General features: G+C 48.0%; 3 protein-coding genes across 3 annotated transcripts; 1 reads left to right on the top strand and 2 right to left on the bottom strand.

Annotated features, from left to right (window-relative positions):
• Window positions 1-11501: 11501 nt before the first annotated feature.
• Window positions 11502-12777, bottom strand: F5891DRAFT_504360 (uncharacterized protein). The gene is made up of 3 exons (XM_041372056.1): window positions 12383-12777; window positions 12205-12331; window positions 11502-12142 (listed from the first exon to the last, which is right to left on the bottom strand). The coding sequence occupies exons 1-3, from the start codon at window positions 12590-12592 to the stop codon at window positions 11553-11555; spliced, it is 927 nt and encodes a 308-aa protein (XP_041216253.1). The 5' UTR covers window positions 12593-12777; the 3' UTR covers window positions 11502-11552.
• A 926-nt stretch (window positions 12778-13703) lies between these two features.
• Window positions 13704-14413, top strand: F5891DRAFT_1090813 (uncharacterized protein). The gene is made up of 5 exons (XM_041363501.1): window positions 13704-13877; window positions 13945-13988; window positions 14037-14128; window positions 14190-14328; window positions 14377-14413. The coding sequence occupies exons 1-3, from the start codon at window positions 13774-13776 to the stop codon at window positions 14126-14128; spliced, it is 240 nt and encodes a 79-aa protein (XP_041216252.1). The 5' UTR covers window positions 13704-13773; the 3' UTR covers window positions 14190-14328; window positions 14377-14413.
• A 2124-nt stretch (window positions 14414-16537) lies between these two features.
• F5891DRAFT_1090798 (uncharacterized protein) lies at window positions 16538-17539 on the bottom strand. The gene is made up of 2 exons (XM_041363500.1): window positions 17368-17539; window positions 16538-17304 (listed from the first exon to the last, which is right to left on the bottom strand). The coding sequence occupies exon 2, from the start codon at window positions 17082-17084 to the stop codon at window positions 16719-16721; it is 366 nt and encodes a 121-aa protein (XP_041216251.1). The 5' UTR covers window positions 17085-17304; window positions 17368-17539; the 3' UTR covers window positions 16538-16718.
• Between the last annotated feature and the right edge of the window lie 3489 nt (window positions 17540-21028).

The following is a 21028-nucleotide window of genomic DNA, read 5'->3' as shown; positions in this document are numbered from 1 at the left end:
GTAATATGACATACCCGTCAATCAGACCACTTCCAACAGCAGTACCTTCCACAAGTCCAAGTTCTTCAGCTGCCTTTTGAGATAACCCTCGACCAACTGGGCTTCCGGCAGCATGCACTTGCCCCCTGGCGGCGCCCATATGCTTCCAGTTATCACCATCGACGAGTTCGCCGAGACCAATGCGCTCAAAGAAGTCGGGCTGCCAGCCTTTGTCGGGAATATAAGAGCACTTGCATGTAACCGAACAGAAGGAGCGTGTGTTATCTCCTGTTGCCTTGTATGTGAAAAAATCGGGAAGATCAAAAAATTGGCATCGGGTGAACAGAGCAGGATCCATGCGCTTCTTGAGCCAAAGAATCTTGGGCACCTCCATCTCAAGCTATTTAGAATTAGTAAGGTAGATTGTACTCGCAGCTGCTACATACACTCATGGTTCCGCCCACATAATTCAAGACAATCGACCCAGTGGAGTTGATAAGTTCAGCTTCCTTCTCGGCGCGATGATCTGCCCACAGAATAACGTTCCGATCACCATGCATGCCGATACCGCTACCCTTGGTCACTGTTATCGGACTCCCGCCAAAGTCCGACACGGCGAGAGAGCACGTAGCATCGAAGCCAAGCCCCTTGACTGCGGTTGCAGGAACGCTAGACTGCTTCAATATTTCCTTCACCGCGGTACAAATCTGCTCCCATATATTGTTCGTGGATTGCTCGAAAATACGGTAGTCATGCTTATCACGCCAGGTGATGATATCCTTCGTGGAAGATGCTTTTATCTCGCCGTTTCGTGCAACGAGAGATGCGCGAGCAGAACCGGTACCGATATCAATGCCGATGAAGTAGGGCGTGTCGGGACTCATTGGAACAGGCGAGACTATGGGGTCAGGGAGTCGGAAATGAGCAAATACATGGTTTAAATCATGTTGGAATACCCGTCAGTGACTGTCAGCAAGTACGCCATCGGACCCTGAGTCAGACCTGTCATAGTTGATAGTTGAACTTAAGTCGATTGCACTGGGTCGACCTTGCTTGATCTAGACCGTTCGACGGAAATTAGCCAAGGTTGAGCAGCCAAGGACGCTTTATTTGGAACCGTTAGTAGGCGATGCAGACCAGACTCGTGATTAGAAATAAACTTCCTTCAATGAACCGGTACTTACCGGCACTCTTGGATGGTGGTTTTATGTAATTACACAACCTTACTGATCATCATCATGTCTTCAACAACCCGTCCAATCGTTTTCATGGATATCAATATTGGAGAGACGCCAGCGGGTAGAATAAAAATGGAGCTTTTTAGTGACGTCGTCCCAAAGTTTGCGGCTGCTACCCGTGGCTGTATGTTGTTCTGATCAAGTTTACAGAACTGCTGAGAACTTCAGGCAGCTGTGCACCGGCGAATGCAGGTATGTCCAGGCCATGAAGATACACAATTCTTTATGAACGCCTCAAGATTAGACGTGATGCACGACCACAGGGTTACAAGAATGCAACTTTCCACAGGTAGTCATCACCGCAACCTCGAGTTATCGATTTTTGCTGATGGATTCTACGCAGAGTGTATGATAACATCTTCTTGATGTTCATGATGATTAACGCGTGCGCCTAAGCGTACCGAATTTCATGTGCCAAGGTGAGCATACCTGTAACAATATCTTTTTCGGCCAGCCAATCCCATGTCTGCCTGTAGGTGGTGATTTTTTGAACGGTGATGGAACAGGATCGTTCTCGATATATGGAAAGAATTTCCCTGTAAGTGTACTTGTGCTCTTCATGGCGCGGCGTGCAAGTTGACTTTGCCCCACAGGATGAGAACTTCCAAGAGAAGCACATTGGACCCGGCTTACTTTCCATGGTTTGCTGTGTCTTCTCCGTTCGCAAACATTTATTTCATAATGATTTGTAGGCAAATTCGGGCCCAAATACAAACGGATGCCAGGTATTGCTCCCTACAATTCCGCATTTCTACCTCGATCCTGATCCTTACAGTTTTTCATAACCACGGCAAAATGTGATTTCTTGGACGGAAAGCATGTGGTTTTTGGCAAGGTTATCGATGGCATGTTGACACTTCGTAAAATCGAGAATGTCCCTACAGGACAGAATAACAGACCAAAATTGGTCGTGAAGATAGTTGGTATGTGGTCGATTTAACACTTTGAAAAGGTGTCTCACATGTACATCGCAGAGTGTGGGGAAATGTAACCGCCTGTTCACAAAAATATCGACGGGAGAATGAATGCGATTGATCGCCTATCCGAGCGGAAAGGCTCGAGTTGATTGGACCCATACATTGAGGACTTGTCGCATCGGCGGATGTAAACTTAGCATAGACATTCATTGCATGTACTATTTCCATAATTCATTCCTTTACCGAGTAAATGTTGAGAATGCAAGACGTCATGATACCTAGAGCTTTGGTTCATTCAATGCCAGTCAGGAAACATAGATTTTGGTTGTGGTGGAAGATACATGGGCTTATCAATGGCCATAATGAATAAGTGACTAGTGATCTAGTCCGATGCGGTTGTCAGCCGGGCTAAATGGAAGGTCAATTAACCTCATCCATAATATGAAACATCGAGAAGAACGCACTGTAAATGAGCTGGCTAGAGTGATGCACAATGCGCTTGATCAAGCCCTCCTTCTCCAGATGTCTGATGGCAACGCGTGCCAAGCTTCCATTGACCTTCAATCGCTCAATGAGAATGCTCTGGCTGATGAGACGCCAGGTGGGAGCTTCCTTCATGATACGGTCGAATGTAGCTTTGTCACAGACGACGGCGTGCTGTGCCTTGTCCTTGACCTTTCCCTTCGACCACTTCTTCTTCTTAGCAGCTTTTCCGCCCGATGATGATGGTGGTGGTGCTTTTGCCTTGGCCTGAATCAAACGTAGTCAGCACCACATCTACATGCTTGATACGACATCCAAGGGCTGCAATACTATGAACATCCTGCAGTCCGAAGAACCGGCATGTTTCATGCTCTCTGCCCTGGAAATCATCATCAAGGGAGAATACTCACCATAATGTCGTGGCCTCTTCGTCAATGTCGATGAACTGCACCTTGGTCTGGCCTGCCGCCAATCTCTCGGCGAAATCCGGTTATTTAGGCGCCGCATCAAATGCACTGACGTAACTGTGGCACCGATCATGTTGAGTTCAGTGGGAGAGAGTTAACAAGTATCCCACTGAAGTTTGGGTCGACAATGCATCCCTGGCTACTCCTTGCCCTCGCCCTTCCATCATTAGCAGCACTCGACAAGACCCACGGTGTCCCTCCCTCTCTCATATCGAAATACGTACCCAGCACGAAGGGTTCGCGCCAGACATGGACGTGTTTAGACGGTTCAAAGGAAATTGCCTGGAGTGCAGTAAATGATGATTATTGTGATTGTCAGGATGGCAGCGATGAGCCAGGTGCGAATCCGGGTAGTTATGGTCAGGTAACTAAGTTGTATTGACGTAGTTCTATGTTCTGTAAGGCTCGAGTGCGTGTCCCAATAACAAGTTCTACTGCCGCAATGAGGGCCATATTGGGGCAACCATACAAAGCTCCCATGTTAATGATGGCCTTTGCGGTAAGTTTATAGGCGTGGTAGCGTGAGTTCGTGATACTCATCTGAACATAGAGCAGGAATGCTGTGATGGATCGGATGAGCTCCCAGGCATGTGTCCGAACACTTGCCAGGAAGTCGGAGCAGAACACAAAAAGAAAATGGAAGCAGAGCGGAAGCTGCGAAAGACTGGATCCAAGATACGATCCTCATACATTGCGTACGCGCATAAGGAGAAAAAGCGCTTGGAGACACTCATTGCTGATCTTGTCAAAGAGATTGAAACGAGAGAGAAAGAGGTGGAGAGATTACGAGGTATTAAGTTAGTTCAAGAGTCGAGAGCTTTTGTGGTGACACGGCCTTTTTCAGACATTGCAGAACGCGCAGAATCCCTCTCGGCTGCTGAGTTGGAGCATAAGAAACAGTCCCGTACGTGTGTCCTGACATACTCCCTGTAATCTTGACTCGCAGGTATCTTGCAGCCCTCTACCAGTCACTCCTCGTACATAATACCGCACTCAAGTCCCTTCAGACAGAACACAAGAAGCACCTGGAACGCGAGAAAGCTCTTGGTGACATCTTGACCTCACTCCGCACGGGCTATAACCCTAACTATCAAGATATGGCCGTCCTCGAGGCTGTGCGCGGCTGGGAGGCACTAGCAGGACTACCTCACATAAACGACGTACGCAAGGGTGACGATGGGGAAGCTGACGCTACCACGGAAAAACAGAAAACAGAGGACGATGTTGAAGATGAAGGTCTCTGGAATGCAGCAAAGATCGAGAAGGAGTTGGATCAGTTAATAAAAACCGATCATGTGACGCTGCTGCTAGAACATGACCAGCTTGTCGGGCCTGCTTCGGCCCAGTCCCTCTGTAAGTTAAGAGTAATTGCTGATACCTTAAGAAACTGACCAGGTTTAAAGTGCTTGACATCTCAGCCTACCTTCCAGACGCTCTGCTCCCATCCTATTATAGTTTCCGCGACTCGGTCCTCTCAGCGCTATCAGTTTTCGGGATCGGACACGGAGGCACATCCGACACGTCTGCTGGTAAGTATATGCTATATGACTGAATGTGTGTGCTCATTCCACCTCAGAATCAAATCGTGCACGTGTAGCCCTGTCGGACGCGGAACACAGCCTCAAGCTGACCCAGGACGAGCAACGAACTGCAAATGAAGACCTCATGGATCTCTTTGATCCTGATGGCTTTGGCCCAGAAGGCGAGTGGAAAAAACTTGACGGCACGTGCCTATCAAAGGATACTGGAGAGTGAGTGTTGTTGCTTCAAATTACTTGGAAGCATACCCACTTTTCAAAGGTACACTTACGAGGTTTGCCTCTTTGACGAGGCGAGGCAAATTCCCAAAAGCGGTGGTTCCGGCTTCAGTCTCGGGTATGTTGTTTGGGTATAAAATGCTATGAAGGTACTTATATATGTGCCTTCCAGGAAATTCTCGTCCTGGAACAAGGCTGCTCGACCTGGTGAGCCAGAATATTATACCCGACAGCACTATACCCAGGGGGCCAAATGCTGGAACGGCCCCCATCGCAGTGTTGAGGTGAATCCTGCATATTCTCCATTCTCTTTCATAATATTGATTTGTTCCTATAAGCTCGTCCTCACATGTGGCACTGAAAACACATTACTGACGGTGGCAGAAATGGAAAAGTGCGAGTACCAGATTACAGGCACGACCCCAGCACTATGTCGCCCGCTGGAGGACGAACACACCAAAGACGAACTATAGACTTTTGGGCATTAAGTCTAGGTGTAGTACCTCTGAATGCATGTATTTATTACGTATCAGGTTCACCTGAAGTTCTACTTCCATCCTCTCGGGACACGAGTTTTAATCAGGAAACATCAAAGTCTGAAATTCGTGGAGTCAGGGAACTCGGGGACCGCGTGCGCCCGGATTGGCATGAGCATTGGAAACGATGTCTTGGGCTTACCGGTCACCTAGTGTATCCCCGAGGCCGACAGTTGTGAAAAAAAATATGAATTTGAACTAACTAATGAACTGATAGGGGACTCTTCAGCCTCGTGTGACAAGTGAGGCCATCATTAATGTATTGGGGACCTACTTGGCATGGGAAGCCTGAATAATGGCAGAATCAACGGACGTGGCAAAATATAACTGGAAGATGAAGGAAGTACTTTGATGCATCCTAATTCAATTCCATTAATTGTAATAACCACTTTATAAGCCAGGACACTTGACACAATCTTCCAACGAACTGTGCATGAGTGAATCTCTCCGGGGCAATAGCAAAAAAAGCTTATCATCCAGTGGTTTTGAATCATTGGTTCAAGCCCCACAGATTTCAATTCTGCTGTGGCAAATTATTGGCCCGGCAACTTCCTAACAACTGTACTTACAGAGAACTGTGCATGAGTGAATGTTAGGGTGATAGCCAGCAGGACCTGTAGTACCTTGTTCATAAAGGAGATCGTCATCTAGATAACCTCGGATGCGCCAACGTTCGTGCTATTCCTGTCCGTTAGACGCAGGTCCTGCGTGTCAAAGACAAAAAAAACCCACACTGGCACCGCAGAACCAGCCCTAATTATGATATGATATTGGGAAACTGCAAGAAAGCAGGTTTCGGCACCGAGTACATGGCCAGCGAACAAGGATGCCATCGTTCGAGTTTCTATAAGGACAGATGCTAAATAAATATACACTGCCGAAATATGAACTTAAGGCGAGGTATAGAGACACTACTGTACGATATGACTGCAATGCCGTGATTTGGATGTAGGTCGTGCACTGTAAAAGGTATGAAGAAGTATTATGGGCTGGTCGAACAGATATCCGGAAGCAAAGGTTAGGAGGTGTCGCAGGAAATCGTTTGGTAACAGTCTAAGGGCTCGCCATCCCAATATCCTCACTAATTTCTCGTACAAGCCGCCGGGCTTTCAATTCCGGCGTAATGTCACCTCGTTCTCTCTCTTTATCTTCCACCCTGCTCTGCCTACACTCGTCACTCTGCCCTACGGTGGCAGCGCGGAACTCGCCGGCACTCTCGTACTCCTCGGCGTCTCCACAGATTGAACTCGAAGAGTTGGGTGGCCGAATCGTCGGCTCGTCATCCGTCGTGTAGCCACCCTCCGTTTCGGTCTCTGTGTCAGTTTCGGTGCTGACAATGCTCGCAGCATCATCGTCGCGCGTGCGTACAGCACGCATACTGGGCGTCCGATCGGGCGCCACTGAACCACCATACACATCAATAGCGCCCATAGCCCGTGCCGGGCCTGATACTGCGGTAGGTGATGAACGTGTCTGAAACGTTGATTGATGTGAACGTGATGGAGTTACAGGGCGGGGCACGGAAGGCGATTCTGGTGGCTGTGATTGCGAAAAGAGGATAAGCTGTTCTGCATATCTTTGCATCTCCTCAGGCGATATGACGAGTCTGAAGTCGTTGAGAAGCAAAAACTGGAGTTCGAGTTGGTTGAGCTCTGCTTGAGGGAGACCTCCGACCTGAGTAAAGATAGCGAGATGTGGAGTGGAGTGAATATTTTGAACAGGTCTGTGAAGTTGAAACCCACCTTCGCATACCGCGAATTAGTGTAGAATACATCGCTGAAAAATTTACTGGCGACTGTGACGCCAGCAATGACAAGTCTATGGACGTTATACGAGTCGATAACAAACGTGCGCCCCGTAGCCTCGGAGGCGAGGCGAGACATGCGGTCAAAATACACGAGGAGGGCTAAAAACACCTCGTTTGTAGTTGGACAATATTTGAGTATTCGTAAAAGGTATGATTCGAGTGCGATAGTTGGAATGTTGCGAGCATGGAAAGTGAGGGCGGATGCAGGATTTGACAGAGAGGAACGGGAAGCGGAGGTAAGGGAGCACCAAATAGGGGAACGAGATGCATCTTCTGATATATTGTTATGCGACAGACCTGCCAAAGTATGGGATGCTGGGTCTGAACCTGAAATTACATCGTTGGTGGATGCAATCTGGGTAAGAAGTGAAGCAAGGAGACGAAGCAAATCGGTTGAGGGGTAGCTATGAACGTCAAAAGATGAAGCAGAGGTTGGTAGGTTTATTTGAGGTTGAGGAATTGGAGAACCAGCTCTTGGAGGGTTATCAGGGGGAGGGACTTTGGTTGTGGCTACTGGAGATTCGGATGTTGCCTGAGTTGACTGTACGGCGTTATGCCGAATTGGAGAAGAGTCTTTTGTCACAACTGAAGATCCAGAAGTCGATCTGCGTGGTACTGGTTGGCAGTAGGACGAAGATGGCTGAAATACAGCGGTAGTTGTCGATGCTTGCGGTTTCCAATGTGGAACTCTGCTAGAACTTGGTCGACCGGTGGATGAGGATGAAGTGGTTCTAGGTAGACTTGAAATATTTCTGTCGACGCCAGTTCTATCGATAGTTCTAGCTTCTGTCGGATGGGCGAGAGCGAGCATGATTGAAGACGTTGAAGAGGACCTAGCTAAGTTGAGCGCTCAAGCAATCACAAAATGTAAACAATCTTCTTCTACCCCGTGGGAATAGATTACTTAGCGTGTGAGACTGAGACAATTCGTATGTGGCGTTTTGATTGGGCTGTCTTTCATCCCTCCGAGTTCCACAAATCATTAATGTATTTCTGTGTCTTGTGTCCAATCAAACTCCCAACGTTCGTGGTACACGGTGATCTCCGTCAAGTATTTCCATTACTATGCGCATGTATTATACATTCATACCGGCAGGGCTTCGCTCATTTTGATTCGTCGGATGAAGGATCGAATAACCATCCTCCACGGCGATCCCGCTCGGTGGCGTCGCACGTCATCATTCGCCTTTCGCTTCGGGAGATCATTGTTACAACGGCGGTTCCCACTGACGGCGTTCACCGTGCGGTGACATCGTGGTCGCCATTTTGCAGGAAACTCGCGAATAACAATAACTTTGCTGACTATTGCAAGAACCGTAATTTCTCTCGCGGCCACCGTCGGTGCCTCGGGTAATTGCAAATCAGTAGCTAGCCTGGGCTTTTCAATTGGGTGCCCTTGATACTCCGAGGCCTTATATGTATTTTAGGACTCGCGACCGCTTGCGTGGCTGCGGGTGCAAGGAGGTAGCTATCTTGTCCTTGCGGAGCTCTTCTACTCCACATCAGCCCAATTTCTTCGGATCCTAGACTCTCCTGGTGCGGTTTCTGATTACTTTTTTCAGGTAGCGGAAATACGGACAAATTGAACGCCGCACAGGTGCGCAGAAATTACCATTGGCTTTCAAGCTCGTGAATAGAAGTCTGCATAGCAATTTGAACGATCGCCGATCGTGATCAGTGCCTTAAGCTTGGACTGCCTCGTGTACTCTGTGATATCGACAGCGCACTCGGACAATTAAGACTTGGGGACAACTGCACGAAGTCAGTCCACACATAAGCATATATATATAGACGAGTCAAACTAGCTGCTATTGGCCTTGTAGTAACAGTGTCTTGCTTCCCGAGTCCGAAAGCTCTATGTCGACCAGCACGTGTGATATAGGACCGTATTAGTCAAACCTGAGTTCGCTGGCCGAAGGAAACCAAAACTTGACAATACTGTGTTCATCACTTCATGATCGCTCATAAAAACAAACTTTAGTTGAGTTCTAAATCTGACTGGACGACCTGACACAACTCGGTGCAAAGTTCAACAAACTCTCACGGCCTTGTGGCACTCGTTCAGTGAGTCAATCACATGGATCCGGAACCAGTACTTATCAGTATCAGGGAAAGCAAGGTTGCCAGCAGCATTATGCCTTTTAAAGAGTTCACGCTTGATGATATCGCTAAGGTGAGCACCAGGCCTCGCTTTGCGTTCTAGCGTACGCTGAATACGTTTACAGCATAACAAGGAAGGGGACCTCGTGCGTGCTATAACTTCAAGGCTATCAATCGACTATTAATCATATGCACAGTGGATTGTCATAGACTCTAAAGTTTATGACCTATCCCGCTTCGCAGACCTTCACCCAGGAGGCGCAGGCGTGCTGTATACCGATAGCGTTGGCAAGTGCAGCAGCTTCTCCACTCAACTCTCATATTCATATCGATTCCAGCTGGGAAGGATGCTACTCAGGTGTTCTTCGGACTTCACAGACTTGAGGTTCTTCAACGCCCTCAGTATGCCCGTCTCCAAATAGGAGCCATTCGCGGACAGACTGAAAACATCAAGCCTCTTGGTCCTGGGGAGCTGTCTCTTGTGCCCTATGCTGAGCCCACGTGGCTCACACCTGGATACTTCAGCCCTTACTATAGTGATAACCACCGCAAATTCCACAAGGCTATGAGGGCATTCTTGATGGAGTTCGTACAACCTGAGGCAGTTAGATGCGAGGAAAATGGGAAGAAGATATCGCAAGAAGTCGTGGATAAATTAAGGCAAACTCCCCCGCGTGAAGCTTGCGTAACTCGTTTAACAATGACACCACAGCGAGATAAATTTCCTGGCTATGCGCCTAGGACCAGGCAAGCACCTCAAGGGACTTACCTTGATGGGTGGCATCGTGAAGCCTGAAGAATACGACTACTTCCATGAAGTAAACATGCTCCTCACAAAGCATCCTCTTTACTCACTTACATGACTTTATAGCTCATTCTTAACACTGAGATTGCGCGGTTTGGCACACGAGCATTCGTGGACGGCCTCCTGAATGGCGGGGTTATTGCCCTCCCTCCCATTATTAATTTCGGAACTCCGGAACAACGAGCCAAGTTTGTACCCGACATTCTGGCTGGCAAGAAGTACATCTCCCTTGCTATCTCGGAAGCGTTTGCAGGCAGCGACGTCAACGGCGCGCAAACTGTTGCAGTGAGAGACGGTGATGAGTGGGTTGTCACTGGAACTAAGAAGTACGCATGTATGGTTCGAGCTACTTCATTAGAACGGATTACTCATGGTCGTTGCAGGTGGATAACAAATGGGACCTTTTCGGATTACTTCACGACACTATGTAAAACAGACGTATGTTTACTTTTTTGTTGATCCCCTTCTGAGTTCTCACCACCATTGCAGGCCGGGTTTGTTGTTTTGCTCGTTGAGCGCTCGGATGCTGTATCCACTAAACCGGTGAAAACGTCATACTCCTCAACTGCTGGAACTGCATTTGTCACATTTGACAAGGCACGCGTGCCGGTTGCCAATACCTTGGGTCAAGTCGGGAAAGGCATATCGATTATCTTTAGCAACTTCAATCATGAGCGGTGGATGGTCACCGCCTCGAGTCTTGGTGCGCAAAGACTTGTGGTTGAAGAGTGTTTGAAGTAAGGGCGCATCACAAGCTATTCTTCAAGTCTTTCTGACACTTGTGCATTGTTTCAGGTGGACGAACCAACGGATTGCCTTTGGGAAACCTCTTCATGCTCAGGCAGTTATCCGCGCTAAACTTGCGGCAATGATTGCTCGCGTGGAAGCCAGCCAAGCATGGGTAGAGAACATCACGCATCAAATGAATAATGTTAGTCTCTATATTCTCTGAGAGTTATCGCCCTAAAGTAGAAAATTTAGATGTCCTATGACGAACAGTCCGACAAACTCGCTGGGCCTATTGGATTGCTCAAACAGTATGCGATGTCCGCTTCCGTCGTTCCGGTGCTAAACTGATGGACTGTGATGTAGATTTGTATCAAAGGCTGGTCGTGAAACCGCCCAGGATGCAACTCAGATTTTCGGTGGTCGGGGTATCACCGTCACGGGTATGGGCAAGATCATTGAGAATGTACGTCTGGACTTTTACTCTTCCTCAGTGACGTGATGCTAACGGATGTTATGTCAAGTACCATCGCACGTCACCTTTTGATGCCATTCTTGCGGGTGCAGAAGATGTGCTGGGGGATCTTGGTGTGCGGCAGGCTATTAAGAGGATGCCTAAGAATGCCCGGCTGTGACGTACTGGGCGCTGAGCTTCTGCTGTTTAATTGCTATTTTTGTTCATGGGGTCTTGGATATAGTCGTGCCGGTTGCGTACCACAGGGATTTTGGACATGCTCTCATTTAGTCAGGCGTGTTATATCGGTAGAATCTGTGAATAGAAGAAGTTCGCATACTTTGTACATTGTACAGCACCTGTACAGGTCCACTAGATGGAAAGACATTTGCGAGCACCAATCCAGTAAGAAAAATGATACAGCAGCGTTCCCAGTCAATGTTCTGTTCCGCTTCTCTAAAACACGATCAATCCTAATCCTATAACACCAGAAACCAAAGACCAAGCTCCGCTTCCTCCTGCACTTAGTCCTGATGCAGTACTTAAAGTTGTGGGCGTGGATGTGGAAGAAGTTACATAACTTGGGCAGAGATAGACGTCGCCAGCCTGAATCCTGAGGCGTGTAAGTGCATGGGGGGAATTCAAAGGTCCCCGACAAGGTCACCGTGATGGACGGAAGTGAAGACATGGATGTAGTTGTCGGCTCGGACGGAGGTGACCACTCTGACATAGTTAACCACCCGGACGGTAAGGTACCATGAATGCTGGAAGTGCCAACACGGGAATAGGTTGAGGGAGTGCGGGACGGGTCTTGACCAGGCAAAGTAAGCTTTTGAAGTGGATAGCCGCGATCGTAGCAAGAGACGTAGAAGTCTGGTAGATGTATTGATCAGGCAATTGTCCCATGTGCTTTACTTATGTGAAGTTGGGCTTACCATCCATATCAGCTTGTGCCTTTGTGTAATCTGTACCATCAATTACAACGCCAGCGCATGACACGCAGTTGTAGTAGCTTGTTTGAAAGGACTGGGTGCAGCATGATGCGCCAGCCATAGTACGTGCCTGAACGAGAGTTAGCCCACCAGCAAGGACAGAGTCGGGATGCGAGCTTACAGCATCATATCCAGTTCGGAAAAGATCACAGGTTGGGCTGCACTCCCAGAGAACGAAACTGCCCCATTTATTGTATGTTGAACTCGACACCCCGAAGATATTGTATGATGAACCCGACACCTTCAAGACAGACTGGGTCGGATCAGGATTTGGATGAGATAAAACAAGGGCAGCAGCCGCTGGTAAAAGTACTGCGAGGCAAGCACACATTGTTGGCTTTTGTTATAAGGTCGTGTCGCGAAGATCGAGAAGGCTCGTTGGGAGGGGAAGGACTATATTGGCCTAGGAGCACAGCATATGAGTGCAAATGTGCCAGCGTTAATTTGTAATCATGGTGATCTTGTGTCATGTACGCATACGTATGTAGCCGGTCCATGCTCCCGACATTCACAGACATGAATTAATGTCATAGTTACCCTGAGTTGCAATACAAATCAATATGGTGAAGGTGCCAAGAAGAGAAACAGAGTATATGAGGTACCACGATGATCATCGTCCTAGTACCCGCTATAAAATGATACGGCTAATATAACAAAAAAACAACTGAGCCTGACTGAACATACCTCTTTATCCTGAGCGTAAAGAACGTTAACAATAGGTGGCTATTCTTGGCTTGTATGAACGGGCTACCAAGGTATGTTGTATATGGGTTCTGGAGGCAGTGAGAGACGACCAGGAGACCGAAAAGCGTTTGAACGAAAATGTAGTGATATTAATCAAAGCTTACGTTCTTACTGGAATTTGTGTCTGAACATCCCTAAGTTGAGGTATGTCCCGAGAGGGCAGAGAACTGCAACATGAGTGTGGGCGGCGTCGAGTCAAATACGAAAGGAAAAAGGAAAGAAACATACAATCTGAAGGATCACAAGATCGATGGTTCCGAACAGGGCGAATTGCATGCATGCGAGGAGAGAAGCAAAGATTTTTTCGCTGAGGTAATGAACATGGGTTGCTGGGGGGTAGTGGTAATGGATGAGTGGATTAATGAAGAAAAAATGGGACTCAGAGATACATACATTCAGTTGATCATTGAATATTAACGATGAACGATTTTCACTGCGCTACACGTTGAATGTAACTCAGACTCTACCTTGTCAGCTTATTGTCAAAGCACCGAGCATCATGTCAACAATAATTTAACTTTCTGCTTACTAAGACGAGAATGGACTCCGGCCCGAGATGTTGATTATCATAGTAAGCGCAGCCAACATCAGGCGACTCCTGTCATCAGTAAACCGGTGAGTTCTTGCTGGGGATTATGCTGATTATGGTGCTTTTACATAGTCATATATTGCTTTATATCACTTTATATTCCAATGTGACGAAAACCTTTCCTATATATTACGATATATAACGATATATGACGATATCTTCTTCTCACAGGTTCTCTGATGGTATACATCCCTGTTTCTGTCAGTCATATTAATCTGTTGTTACTACTGGTCGCACTTTGCTTGGGAGTACTGCTAGGCGCTATGCACAGCGTACAGATTCGGTATGTGTGTGCACCCGCTCAAACCAACATCATATTATCCCACTCACTGACGAAACGTACATGACAGACCAATGTACTACATCAGCGCCTCAAAATTTGAACCGGACCAAGGTAAGTGCCTGATCCGATGGTAACACAGCCATTGACATGCAGTGTCAGCAAGGCGCCTACCACTACAGCATGTAAAACTGACCCAAATAGCACCTCTCTTCATCACCTTCAACCCGTATCTCCTTCCCCTCGATGACTGACTTTGCACAGTGTTTCTCTGTTCAGTCCGTTTGTACGGCCCAGTATCCTATATCGATCAAGGTCATGTCACCCGAAGAGGCCGAGTCGAGCACGTCAACGGGACGGGGAGAAGCGCCATTGCACTCACCGAAATATCGTACGAGCGCGAAAGATCCACCACTATATGGTGCACAGCACCGCCAGGATGCACTTTGGGAAGGTGAGCAGTTACCTTGTGATACGTACTAGTTCACTCAATTAGAAGCAGGTGGGAATGAAACGCTTCCTCCGATGTGGCAACAATTCAAGACGTCGTTGGGTGGTGAAATACGATATCAAGATGACACGTTCATGATAGCCTCGTGGAACCGACCTTTACCAGGAGTGCGACTAGGTGGGGGATGAAATTGCGACAAGGTGCAACGAACTCACGGTTGAACACAGATTATCCTGGATATCTCGCTGTTCCTGGATGCGAATGGCATATCTCACCACTTGGTCGGTCGTACTTCGTCGACCACAATACTCGGACCACGTCGTGGAAGAAACCAAAGCCAAAACGTCCGGCAGGAAGCTTGATGCCGGAGTGCGTCATTGTGGGTCACTCTCAATGGATATGGAGCCTTGCCTACTTGGGTGCCAGTGGCAATATAATGAGCACATCTGAGGACAGTTCGATTCACCAGTGGAAAAGAGACGGAGAGCCAGTGGGAAACCCTTTGAATAGCAATGGGGGAGGGATAATTTCGATGGTAGTATCTTCGGATGAAACAATGGCCATTTTTGGAAGTGCAGATGGTAGACTGCGGCTGTGGAATATAAAGGAGGGCAGCATGGTCGGTGAGCCGTGGGAGGGCCATGATGATGTAGTGAGGTGCCTTGATTGGTCTCGCGATTCCCTGGAGATAGCAAGTGGATCTGCGGACGGCACCATACGACGCTGGAATCCGAATACTGGTCGACAAATAGCACCACCCACGGAGACCAGTCACGGATGGGTTTATATCGTCAAATACTCTCCACAAGGCGACAAATTCATAAGCGGCGGTGCGGACAATGTGATCCGCATGTGGTCGAGGAATGGCAAGCTGCTTATCGAAATCAAGGAACACGACAACGTAGTGACGTCATTGTGTTGGTCCAAGGACGGCACACACATATTCTCCGGGTCATTCGATGATACCATCCGAAAATGGCGGGCGAATGATGGACAGGAACTCGTTGTTCTTCGGGGTCATACCAATGGCGTCAGATCCCTCTGTCTTACTCCCAACGAAAGCTATATCGTTAGCGCATCAAGTGACTACTCCATTCGCATCTGGGATCTCAAGACCAATCAGGCAGTCGGAGATCCACTCTTGCATGATGACGAACTCTTGGCTGTTGTCATGTCCCCTGATGGCAAACACATTGTCAGCGCTGGACTAGACAAAAAAATCTATGTATGGAGCCTGGAGGCAGCGCTCAAAGTTGTGGTACGCTTGCACTTTGTTATCCGAGAATGATCATTGATTCTGACCATTTAGGCTGCGGATGACGGGAATACGAAGCTCAAAGCAAGTCTTTTCTGCGTCTCTTTCACACTACTACATCTCACTTTTTATCAGGGACATCCAACCCAACCGAGAGTTGTGCAACAACCAATCGTAAGGAACCTCATCTTTTCTCGTATGTTTCACTAGATTCTTAATGTCCATCTGCACTTCCAACAATAGGCCATTACCAAAGGCTCGGCGAAATACGTTAGTAGAATTTTTCGTTCTTCAGCTCTTGCTAATCCGACTTTGATGCAGGGCAATGATTTCTTCGGCAATGATCCAAATCGCGGACCTCATCATGCAGCTCCGTCTGCAAGTCCATCTTTCCTTCATTGGCGCAGTTTGATTGGTTCCCTCCGGTCCACTGCTCAACCTACAGATACGCCTCGACCGTCACCTCGCGAATCTCGGCATTGGAATTTCAGCTTACTTCCTCTAAGAAATTCAAGTCGCATAGTTGATGTAGCTCCTGCTCGTGATGAAGATGTAAGTGACTCGCCGTCGCTCCAATTCCGTTCCATTAAAATATGTTACAGAGATATGGCATTGTCCCTGAAACTGATGCGGAAGCGGCTGCAGCTATGCAATGTACGAACAGCAACCAGGCCAATAGTGCAACGCACTCAAGTCAACCAGCAGGGACACAACCATCTCAAGTGCAACCAATCCAAACACAAGTACAAGGCTCGACTGGCGGAGCGGGAGATGCTGTGTATGAAGGAGTGAGCTGCTGCGGATTTTTCTTTGGTCGTCGTCGTTCTGCTTCGCATCAGTCATGAATGCATGAAGGATGGAAGACGTGCAGCAAGCTCGCAAGCAGTTCAGCTCTCTTTCCCTCACACCTGTGTAATCCCCAACATGATCAATATACTCATCAGATGAGTGTGCTACTGAAGTAAGCATTCATAAGTGTCCGTAACGTGCTTGAGCTAAGCGTCCATCTCAATGGTTTCGCTGATGGTCCAGTCTCATGTCGACGAGCAGGACAATTATACACCAGTTTTCCCGATTAGCTGTTCCGCAGCACGATCAATCCTACAGCAGCACTAACCGAAGCCAAGACTCTCCTGCCTCATGTGTTTAGCCCCAGCGCAGCACTTGAGCTTGTGGGTGGGGGTGGAGGACTCGGACTGGGTGACTCTGGATCTTCATCGGGATCTTCACCGGAATCTTTATCGGGAATGCCCGCCCTGACGACCACCATATTGCCTTCAAGTATTTCGCTCGCCTCTTCTGAGACGTCGACCTTTGCCAACGGCACTGCAATTTCGTCCACAGCACTGGAAGTTCTAGTGCGGGAAGAAATTGCGTGAGCGTCTTGACCAGGGAGTGTGAGTTCTTGCAGCGAATAACCGTAATCGGAGCAAGAGACGTAGAGTCCTAGTGTATGTATTAGTAAGGCGATTGACGGCTTGTGCCTGTATATAATCTGTAGCATTCAATGCAATGCCAACGCGCAAGAGGCAGTTGTAGTAGCTTGTTTCAAAAGACTGAGTGCAGCATACGGATGGCACAGGACATCCCTGGATGAGAGTTGGCACATCAGCAAGGTCAAGGTCCGGGATGCAAGCTTGCATCATTCTCTTTATCGTTGACAGGATCGCAGATCGAGGTACACTGCGAAGGAACGAAGCTGCTGCTGTCTTCCGTACGATGAACTCAACAAAGACTGAGTCAGATGAGAAGTGCTTGGACGAGATGAGACAAAGGTGGCCACTGACAAGACTACTGAGCAGATTATAGATGCATGCATCGTTGGCTGTCGTTACAAGGTCGTACCAAGAGGAGATGGGGAGCCAGAAGAACTATGGATGGCATACAGGCTGGGACCACAGTAGCTCTACCAAGACCGTCAATTTCCTGTTGCTCAGCTTAGATTCGTGACCAGTCTGACATGTCATGTGAGAGTGACGTAATCGTCGATCTCGGAGAGATTTGGCAGGCGAAGCACGGAGTTCGAATTTAAGTCGCCGCGGTGCGGAAGAAATGGGACAATCGTCGCAGCCAGGTACTCGACCACGGCAAGGGAAAGCCTAGCTCTTGTCGTTCAGTTCTCCATCTATCCAGGGATGGTCGTCGCACTTTGGCTATCACCGTATTCCTGCCACATGGCCCGAAGCACTCGACTTGCCGCTATTGCCCTCCAGGCTCGACTGCTCGGGGCCCAAGTCAACGCTATCATACTTATGTGATGTTCCGTACATCCAAGATTTTCATTATTATCAAGAGGGCTTCATCAATATGTTCGTACCCATTTAACATTTGTGTGATTCATATATTTACAGTATCAAAAATTTATTCGCATAGGCCAATATCGTTTCATTCAGGTACTCCTAATGGTTTCTTCATCTAGCTTCAATTCACCAGGCTGCACCACCGGGTGACCTGGCCATCTATCTGTTCATGTAAGTAGCGAGACTGTGACGTTACAGCTGCACTGTGGCATAGATATTCGATAAATCGGCAACATTGACCTTCGTCATCGAGGATGCGTCGCCGTATTTGATCTTTGGTAACAACGGGACAAGCCTACTTTGCTGTATATTTGTGCCCTCGGTGCCAAAGTATCTGACATTTTAAGCAGGGTAAGTGATGATACACACAATTGGACTTAGTTGTGACCTTAGACTTTCATAACTCCAGCAATGGTTTGCTCGAGCCCAAGCTGCCATCCCATCCAAATACTCGATGAGACCAGGGGCATCGGTGCAAATTTCCGACGAAGGGACCTGTGCAACACCGTCGATAAACCGCTTCTCGACTTGAGTATGATAGCGTGCTGCCCAAGCCATCGCACCGCTTCTGTCGAGGCCAAGTTCCAGCACGATAGCGGTAATTAAGTTATGGTTTTCGTCCCCAGTTGCTTGCTCTCTGTTGTACGAGGCCATGTCCTATGAAAGTCTTTAGCATACTGTCAACCACCTCTTGGAGATGACTTTACGTTGTCAATTAGAATCAGTTCTACAATACATTGACGCAGTTCCACGATCATGGGGTGGTAGAACACTTCGTCAGGAAACTCCGATCCCATTTCATATATTGCGAAAGAAGGCCTAGCACCACACGTATCCCGACGGAGCTTGAGATAGTCATCGATACTGCGGCAATGACTATGGTCGCGGTCCTCAGCCTCGGGAACTGTTGCATGAAGGTATGCGGTCATGCTGTCGAGGAAATGACGCTGAGAAGACTGGCTGGCAGTCTGGATTGCACGAGCCCAAAATCTACGCACAGATACCTTGAACTTCAGGTATTCATCAAACAATACAATTTGGAGATACTTACTGTCGCACGATTTCACCCAGGATACATTCACCTTCTGGTCGCATCTTATGAGGATCGTGTAGAGCATCGAGTACAATGTCCACCATTTCCTTAGTGACTGCCGCATTTTCTTTGTCGGTGTACTCGTCAAATATGAAAAATACATTCATCAAATCACAGCCAATTCGAAGGTGATCTTGAAAATTAAGTGGTCAGTGGTTGATGGTTCACCAGTGCTCAAACACACACCTCTCGGTGCATTCGGATAAGCAAGTGCTGCTAGCCGGGCTATAAGCACAGGATGTATCAGCCATTTTCAGAATGAGAGCTAGATATCGGTACAACCAAAATCACATTTGTCGAATGCCTCCTGTGATTTGGGGTCTAGAGCCCTGAAGTCACGGAACGCAGCATCGACTTCCGTTTTCACATCCTCGAAATGAGGATTGATGGCACGAGGCCAGGGCCAGTTGACCATGGTGTCTGGGAGGTAAAACATCATCTTTGCATGAGATATGGTTTCCAAGGATAAGTGCGGGCGTGTACAAGAGGAGAAATATTATTGCTTGTCAGTCCAGGACTTGCAGCAGAACTTATATACCCTTCCCTCGGCGTCAGTGCTCTCCTGATCTATTAGAGAGTATCTGTATTCAGAGTTTTACTAACTATACTTTTCAATTGACCTTAGATTATAGGTGCAAGAATCACAGTACTTGTCATCGGATTTGGTGACCCTGTTCGCGCGGTAACTTGACGCTGACTCCGGCTAGCAGTAGTAGCCAACACGTAGCTAATATATATTATAGCATTGGGCGATAGGGCCATCTGCAAAATGACTGAAATGGACGCTTACCCCACACGCGTTACCCGGAATACTTACGAAAGCTTACAACTTCAGCAGAGGCGATTAGTGGAGATGCTGAACACTAATCTTATGCACCATATCTGGCTGATGCATGAATGTGGATGAGATGTTGTAGATGCGTAGGTAGAACGAAGTTCGGCGAATACACATTGCACTTTTCCGATCAAATGGAAGTAAAGCGATAAGCTTGATAAACTTTGTTGCGGGAAGCGCCAAAACCAACGCTGGGCATTTAACGTTTAATTTTGAGCTCCCTTAAAAATGTCCGTGAATGGCAACGCACCATCATTGGAAACTATGTAAGTGTGCAGTGGATTTTCAAACCTTTACCGGTGTACCAGCTGTGGGGCGTATAAAAACTCCTATCAAAGGGGAACGTTCCAGGACCATAAAGGCCTAGGGCAACTGGATTCGGGATAGGCTGGCTTTAGACATTGATCATCCCGGATCCTTCATAAGTACTGATGCCTGCTTGGCCCGCTTCTAGCTGGGATCGGATATTGTCCGGTCAGGACGTCCTTGTAAATACAGTTCTAGGACCGCTAATCGGTAACGCTGCTTGGCACGCGGCAATCAATTCCCTTACTCCGACACCAGTGCAAGACTGACACATTGTACAGCCTATCAGCGGGTTGGATTATGCTACAGAATGCTACAAAGCGCTCTGTAGCACTCTGTAGTGAATTACGTTTCCCTGATGTGTTTCGTCTCGAATGATATTCACGATGAGCTTCGAGCAATGCAACCCAAGCGTCAATGGTCCCTGGACAACTGCAGTATTGACGAAGAGAAAAATCCATGCCTTAAGACCGACACTTGGCATATTGCATATATACGATGTAATTGCCCCGAGGATTCTGGAGGAACGACCATGTTTGTAGGGTAAGTGCATAGGAGGAATAAAGATGGATACTGGCGGAGTGGTCCCAGATATACACGACGAGTGCCGCCTATCCAGCGCATGCTGCAACGATGACCCAAAGAGAAATGTCAACTTTTCGGATGCTAAGGTGAGCGAGCCGCATGCCACGCGGAGGGCTGTGTTTCTGGTGGCGTCGCTGGACCTCCATACTTGTCTAGGTCAGACACACGACGCATGCACCAGAAAGTAGTAGTGATCGATTGCGTGTGGTGGACGAGTGCGGTGGTCAGGTCTAAAGGCGAGGAGCCCCACGTCAAGATTTTGGCAGCCCGCATCCCTGACAATGCGATCATCACCTGGAGGAGTGCGACGCACAAAATGAGGAGAGGAA

Source organism: Suillus fuscotomentosus, assembly GCF_016647785.1.
Source record: "Suillus fuscotomentosus strain FC203 chromosome Unknown F5891scaffold_426, whole genome shotgun sequence".
Classification (NCBI taxonomy): Eukaryota; Fungi; Basidiomycota; class Agaricomycetes; order Boletales; family Suillaceae; genus Suillus; species Suillus fuscotomentosus.
This window is presented reverse-complemented; position numbering and strand designations above follow the sequence as displayed.

Bases quoted from the DNA above. Each gene is read 5' to 3' on its own strand.
- F5891DRAFT_1090813 (XM_041363501.1), top strand. From the start codon at position 13,774: ATGGTATACATCCCTGTTTCTGTCAGTCATATTAATCTGTTGTTACTA. The intron at 13,878-13,944 runs GTATGTGTGTGC...CGTACATGACAG, and splicing joins ATGCACAGCGTACAGATTCG to ACCAATGTACTACATCAGCG. The intron at 13,989-14,036 runs GTAAGTGCCTGA...ATGCAGTGTCAG, and splicing joins AAAATTTGAACCGGACCAAG to CAAGGCGCCTACCACTACAG.
- F5891DRAFT_1090798 (XM_041363500.1), bottom strand. From the start codon at position 17,084: ATGCTACAGATTATATACAGGCACAAGCCGTCAATCGCCTTACTAATA.
- F5891DRAFT_504360 (XM_041372056.1), bottom strand. From the start codon at position 12,592: ATGTGTGCTTGCCTCGCAGTACTTTTACCAGCGGCTGCTGCCCTTGTT. The intron at 12,332-12,382 runs GTAAGCTCGCAT...ACTCTCGTTCAG, and splicing joins TCCGAACTGGATATGATGCT to GCACGTACTATGGCTGGCGC. The intron at 12,143-12,204 runs GTAAGCCCAACT...TACATCTACCAG, and splicing joins GGCACAAGCTGATATGGATG to ACTTCTACGTCTCTTGCTAC.